The 7,162-nt window shown below is 36.8% G+C and overlaps 2 protein-coding genes across 2 annotated transcripts; one reads left to right on the top strand and one right to left on the bottom strand.

Moving 5' to 3' along the window:
• The first annotated feature begins 291 nt into the window (after window positions 1-291).
• LOC126978188 (uncharacterized) lies at window positions 292-2,514 on the top strand. The gene is made up of 3 exons (XM_050826963.1): window positions 292-623; window positions 950-1,128; window positions 1,367-2,514. The coding sequence occupies exons 1-3, from the start codon at window positions 455-457 to the stop codon at window positions 1,709-1,711; spliced, it is 693 nt and encodes a 230-aa protein (XP_050682920.1). The 5' UTR covers window positions 292-454; the 3' UTR covers window positions 1,712-2,514.
• A 520-nt stretch (window positions 2,515-3,034) lies between these two features.
• LOC126978193 (uncharacterized) lies at window positions 3,035-6,518 on the bottom strand. Its single transcript, XM_050826968.1, has 3 exons — window positions 6,321-6,518; window positions 4,508-4,747; window positions 3,035-3,578 (listed from the first exon to the last, which is right to left on the bottom strand). The coding sequence occupies exons 1-3, from the start codon at window positions 6,478-6,480 to the stop codon at window positions 3,385-3,387; spliced, it is 594 nt and encodes a 197-aa protein (XP_050682925.1). The 5' UTR covers window positions 6,481-6,518; the 3' UTR covers window positions 3,035-3,384.
• Window positions 6,519-7,162: the final 644 nt, after the last annotated feature.

Raw genomic sequence — 7,162 nt, 5'->3', positions numbered from 1 at the left:
TAATCTGCAGTGCGGGAAACAATATGAGAAAAAAATCTGCTGTACATAAGTTGATAATAGGCTCTGTAAAAAAAGCCCTTAATATTTGATACAACCAATGACTTTGTATAGAACGTCATTGGTTACATACAACACCCAAACTGGACTCTATACCAAAAAAACACACTTAATACTTTAATCAAAGAATATAATTTAAAATTTTTATAATAGTGCAAGTATCACGTACCATAAAAGTATTTGCTGACATTTGACAGTTACCAGATGAAAGATCAAAGAAGTTTGACACTGACAAAATAAAGCTTGGATAAATTAATTTATTTTTCAGTTTTGAGACTTGAGTTTCAAATTTGAATTTTTCAATCAATCAATACTCAAAGGCCAAAAGTCCGAAAAGCTTAGATAGACCGTTAGAATATGTAACTTAAACGCGTGATTTGTGAATAACAACGACAACATGCCGAAAAAGGCATGTTTCTGGACGCGTAAGCTTGAATTACAACTGGTAGAATTTGTTCGTCAAAAAGATGTTATTTGGAAGCAAACAGGCAATACAAATCATCATATACAGCAGAAGTACAAAGCGTACGCCGAATTTGCTTCTAAGCTGGGCCGAGGATTTACAGGTGTATATGTGATGCTTTTACTTAGTATTTACTTTTGTGTTTTAATATTATAAATTCAATAACATTTTATTATTTATAGTTGTTTATGTATTTTTTTTTTCATCTAAGTGTCAAGTTCATTTTACAGAGATGTGTTTTATAGAACCTTGAAGCCTTCCATTATTAATGTAATGCCTATTGCTTATAAATCCTTAAAATACAGTTTTCCAATAGCCGAAGGTCTTTAAATAATGAACGCACAAGGACTTTCTAAAAAGCTGCCTTCCTGCTTGTGTCATGATAGTATGTGAATGTATAGTCATTTATTTAATGTAATGTTATTTTAGCTAGATCTGTGAGAGATAGATGGGTGAATATCCGCAGTACATTCAACTATAACTTACGAAAAGTGTTAAAGTCAAAAGAAACAGCTAAGACACCAGAGGAAGTCTATGTACCATGCTGGAGGTTGTGGAAACCCTTGCAATTTCTTAGAGATAGTAACAAGAGTGATAATCAGTATGAGGTATATGTCAAAAATACTTGCAGATACACTATGTTATTACAAAAGTTAATCATTTAAACTTGTAACATATTGAAACTTGTTTTAAAAAAGTTCTATTACGTATCTGTCTTTCTGTTGTTTAGTATTAAATAATATTTAGACATTGTTTATATTTAATTCAGTACCTTAAGAAATGTGTACACCTCAGGTGATGTAATTATATACTGATACTTCTTTTCACTCATCATTTTCTTTCTAGATGTATAATCCCGTTGATGAAGAAATAAGCAATGAATTGAAACAAGAGACAGAGGAAGATAATATTCTGACAATCAGACAAAGAGCCCAACCTACAGACAAGCCACTCAACCGACACATCAAAACGAAAAATGATGATGAATGCATAGAAGTTCTTGATAACTTAATAAATGCTATGTCACCGTTAAATACATCTTCCAAGCATCAACCATATTGGTTCTTCGGTAAACATGTTACGGAGATGCTGAATGCTATGAGACCGGAGGATGCATCTTGTGCTGGTCAAGAAATCATGAGCTTGATTGAAAATTATGATGTGAATACAAAATGTTCACTGGAGACTTGAAGATAAACGATTTGGAGACGGGTTCCACTGAAGTAATATTGACTATTTATATTTAAACATATAGTAGCATATTGTGTATGATATACACTTGTATGAGTTTATTTATTAATTGGCCTGGCCTATTTATCCACTTAGCTTTTGGATTAGGTCATTGTGTGTTGCTTACATAAATCAGCTCAGACCAGAAAGTCAGCAGCTTCTTTTTTTATGAAAATAAGGGATGAGAGCAGGACATTCAGCTGATGGTAATTAAAATGCCCTGCCCAACACAATGCAGTGCCACTCAGGATTCTTGAAACACCCAAAAATTCTGAGTGTGTCCCTTAAGACCGAAACAAAAATGTTTACACATGACATTGTGGTACCCATAATCTAACCAGGGAAGGAGCCTCCCACTGGTGTGCAAAGGTGCGCCTTTTCAGACTGGGAGCAATGCTGGATATAGGAAGTTCTGGGCCTAATGTTTACTGGCCACACTTCTGCAGATTAGTATGGGCTGTGGAATTTTGTTCTGCCTCCATGCATTTTCTGCATAAGGGGCTGTCTATCACACCTATGGGTATATATGCGCATATTTAAGGGATAGTGACCCTATGTTGTTTAAGCAGCAGAGTTAATATACCCATGTACTAGAAATCAATATGACATATAATACAATATCATTGATAAGACAAGCTTTGGCAAGCCAAGGGATTGAATTAAACAATAGTTGCAATTAAACAATTTGTAATTTATTTTATTTATAATTACTAATTAATGTAATTTTAACAATAATAAATATGTGAAATGCAACATTACAATAATATTTTCTTTTATTCAAATTTCGAGTGGTGAAGTTGTCAAGGCCTGCATCCACAAGGCTCATTGAGCCGAGTCGAATCATATTGGAAAAAGTCGCCTGCAATATATTTACTAAGAAACTGCGTCCATTAACAACGAGCCGCGGCGCGCCGAATTGAATGGACCGAGTGAATTGCTCGACAGGCAAATTTCTTCGCCGGTGCGATTTGTTTCGACTCATCACTCAGTGCACCTCAGTCGACATGGAGAAGCGGGTGCGCACCAACGTATTTTATTATTTAGCAGCACGCCGTTTCCTTCTTCTATTTTTCTCTTCTTCATCAAAAAGTAATTGAAATAAAAACATCTCTTCATCTGAGCTGTCCATGACGCATAAACGACTTAATCTGATGAAATGTTGCGACGAATAAATAGTTCGATTCGGTTAAGAAACACCAATACTACCTTTTTGAATCATTTAATACAAACAAACACATAGTAATCTACATTGATTTTTGTAAGGCTTTGATAGAATCATAGAGAAAATAGCATTCAGAGGCCCTCGTATATTTGTGACCTAACACAGAAAGTTTTTAGCAATGGTCGTGAATCTGAATTTGTCTCGGTTAGCTAGAGTGTCTGTCAGGGCTAATTTTAGGCCCGTTATTATTCATAGGCACTTCAAATTTACCGAACTAAAGACTGCTTTAAGTAGTTTCCGCTATTATTCAAAGTTTCGGATTTGGCCATGCCACCTTTGGCCAGGTCATCCTGTATTTATACAATTACCGTCAGATTCATCACAAACAGGCGACTTTTGATTTTGGAAAAGGAAGCCAATATACAACTTAGATCCATCTTACACAAATAAAACATAATAGATTCGGCAACATTTAATAGTTAACAGTTATTTTATGTTTATTATTAGCCATTATGCCGTTGGTGCATTCGTTAAGTTGCGCCGCCACTACACACTCGTCCCTAGTTTTGATGCTCTTTGTAATGCATCGATCTAAATTCTTCTCCAGCTTCTTCATTATTTTGTCTTCTTTGCCGTAAAACTTGCTTACGAGTTGCATTAAATTATCTACAATTTATAAAGTCAAATCTGAATTATATGATATACTTGCACCAAGGGTATGGGACAAGTTGATTGACTACCCAGTGATAATTATAAAAAAAAATACTCCCTTGTTTTAAAACTTGCACGTAGGCTTTGAAAAAATCCTTGAAATTTAACTCCCTTTACTATTTTTAGTTACTATGCATACAAATAATTGCAAATAACCATAATGTTGGTATGTTTGTTCGACTCTCGTATTTTGCACCATCTACATGTTCGACTCTCGTATTTTGCACCATCTACAGGATCTGCTTTGTGCTCCTATTCAACCTTTATATTCGAAAATATAATTGATGCTGAGATTTCTTCTTTTAAATCGAAACAATTTGTTTTTTTTACGTAATTCCCTCACTTCTCTAATTAAATTATATACTTGCAAACCTAATTTATATATACCGGCAATTTTTTTTATGAAAATAAGGGACAAGACGAGCAGGACGTTCAGCTGATGGTAATTGATACGCCCTGTCCATTACAATGCAGTGCCGCTCAGGATTCTTGAAAAACCCCAAAAATTCTCAATGGCACTACAACTGCGATCGACACCTAGAGACATAATATGTTAAGTCTCATTTACCCATTAATGTCACTAGCTACGGCACCCTTCAGACCGAAACACAGTAATGCTTACACATTACTGCTTCACGGCAGAAATAGGCGCCGTTGTGGTACCCATAATCTAGCCGGTATCCTGTGCTTAGGAGCCTCCCACTGGTAGATCTACAGTTATGTCAAAGCACTCTAACCACTAAGCCAACCATCCGGGTGACCGCACGAAAAATCGGTAGTAGGTGTATTTGTAATTAAAATTATTTAACCCCACAAGTGGGGGTTTCACTTAAAAATAACAAAATGTGATGTATAAATACCTACTTTAATTAGTGTTTGCGTACCTTTATGAACTTTTCCATCCTCAATAACACCGTTCCGTTTCAATACGCACGCGATCAAACATTCTCCGTGTACCGGCGACTCAGTTTTAGGGGACAGGCGTTTTACCGTCCGCTTGTCATTGGCCTGAACCTCCTTCAGACATTCGGTCATATTCCGCTTGAAGTCGTTCACGTGGTTGGATATTTCCTTGGGTATTGAACTGTACGACCAATCAGGGTTTCCCGTGTCAGCTTTCTTTTCTAGAAGAAAGAATAGAATTATTATTTTACTGCAAACCGAAACTGTACAATAAAAACAGCGTGAGGGCGCTTATGTAAAACAATATCCTATGCTAATTGAAACCGGTTGATTGGCCAATTCTTCTTCCTTAAGCCTGGTCGGTGCATCGGGACATGAAACACTTAATCCATTCATAGAAAAAGCAGAGCTTTAAATTCCATATACGATGTCTAACAACCTCAAGCTGAATCAAATAAAAAGATATAGAGCCATATCGAAAAATATAATCAAACCCCGCGCTTTGGGATAAGTATGTCGCCATCTTAGTGACGTCATACTAACGTCAGATCCAGGCAGACATCATAATATCAAAATACCAGTAGCAACGCGTAACCGGAAAGGGAAGGAGAAAGGGAAAATTAAAGAAAATTAATTATTTTGTTTAATTATATTCTTTCCTAAAATTTAAGAATCTTATTAATCTTTGTAGGTATTTATAATAAATCGAAATTTAAATCGTTACCTACATAAATAAAAGATGGTGTACGTTTTGAGTGGCTGCCAATAAATACATCGGTCACAATAGACTGCAAAAGTTAATTGCCTTTGAAGAAGCTGCAAGTCACCAATTAAGTTGACGCCGAACTTCACAGTAACACGTTGTAAAATCAGGTCGGCCCAAAAATTATTGAAATCAAAACCTCTCACACTAAAACAAAGTCACCAACAAATCGCAAATGCAAGAAGTAGCTGTCACGAAACTGGCCTGTTGTCATGCATTGTCTAACAGCAAGAGACTATCTAAACGTATAAATTACTAAGCTAATTCCAGCCATAAGATATTTCATCTAAAAAAAATCTCAAAGCGATAAGCCTAAAGTGATGTAATCGGGATCGCATCACTATTATGGGCAGATGATGGTTTTGTATTTTTTTTTTTTTTCAGTGTCGTTTACGAGGAACTTTTTTCCACGTACTACAAAGCTACAGAGCTTCCTTGTGCTGTGATTCTGAGACGATACAACATGGTAACCTTAAAAAAGCGCCTACACCTTCCTTAAACGCCGGCAACGCTCCTGTGATTCCTCTGGTGTTGCAAGAGAATATGGGCCGCAGTGATCACTTAACACAAGATGAATCGTTTGTCCTCGTATTCCATAAAGAAATGATGTCGCCCAGCATCAAATGGCTCATCTATTCGTTAATTTAGAGACGTTTAACTATGGTCTAATTTAAAATACCCTTACATTAAGGATTGGTCTCCGCTGCGCCCCAACTTGATACCGCAGGCTTAGTCAGTGCGGCAACTAATACTACGCCAGCCTCGAACAATGTGTGACGTTGACGTGCCACATGCTCAGCTGGGTTGCGTAGTAAAACTTTGTAATAATAATAATACCAGCAATAAGAAAGACACTGCGATCACACACTTATCATCAGCAAGTATTTTGTATTTTATTTATTGCAAATGCAATTGAGTGTCAAGATGCCACGCAACAAGCATCTAGTAGTTGCCGTAATAAAAAAGCTATTATACTCAGGTAGTGCGGTATCTAGTTTGAGCGAATCGTAGACCAATCGTTAAGGCATTACCATTCTTTCGTTTCGTCGTTAACTTCACATTCCTCGTTATAATTGTGTCCTTGTCAATCTTTATTCCTTGCACCGTGTCCACGCCGATCATCTGTTTATGTTTCTCTGCAGATTCAATCGAGTTTACAAATAAAACTATTAGAATCGGTTGGACGAACATTTTATTGCGGTGGCTGTGTTCGATTGAAACTAATTGCCAGTCGTGTTAGTTTTGTGATAAAATTTAATGGATTTTCTGTTTTAATTGGATCGTTTAGAGGAAAATAAAACGCAGGTGCGACACGGCAAGCTATAAAACCTTTATTTGTACATAATATTGTTGTCTAAATCTAGATGGGCTCTTTTTTATCAAATTCTAAGTTATTTAGGTCTCTCTCTAGTCGTTACCTCACGACTGAGGATCGTGGTCATCAACAAGTGGTCCACAATTGGAGTGAACTATTTGTTTCCATCGGCTTCTGTCCATCACGGCCCTGATAACTGAGCTAAACCTCGGAGACCTGGAGTCTTTTATTTGGTCAGTCCATCTGGTAAGAGATCGGCCTCAGGCTCGCTTGCCATTTGTGTTCCCAACTACGATCAATTTCTCAAGGCTCTCATTACCCCTTCGCATTATGTGGTTAAAATACGAAAGAATTCATTGTTGGCATATCGTGGATAGGCGGGTTTTTATCTTGAGCTGCGAGAGGATCGACACATACCTATGTCCGCTAGGCCGTCCAAGGTATCCTCAACATACGGCTCCAGCATCACATCTCCAAGGCATCAATCCTCTGCCTCTCTCGAGTTAATTAGGTATTGGTTGTTTAAGTTATTTTATATACACCCATGCTTATTACCAA

Source organism: Leptidea sinapis, chromosome 47, assembly GCF_905404315.1.
Source record: "Leptidea sinapis chromosome 47, ilLepSina1.1, whole genome shotgun sequence".
NCBI classification, from domain to species: Eukaryota; Metazoa; Arthropoda; class Insecta; order Lepidoptera; family Pieridae; genus Leptidea; species Leptidea sinapis.
Note: the sequence above shows the minus strand (reverse complement) of the source record. Positions and strands in the feature narration are given on the sequence as shown.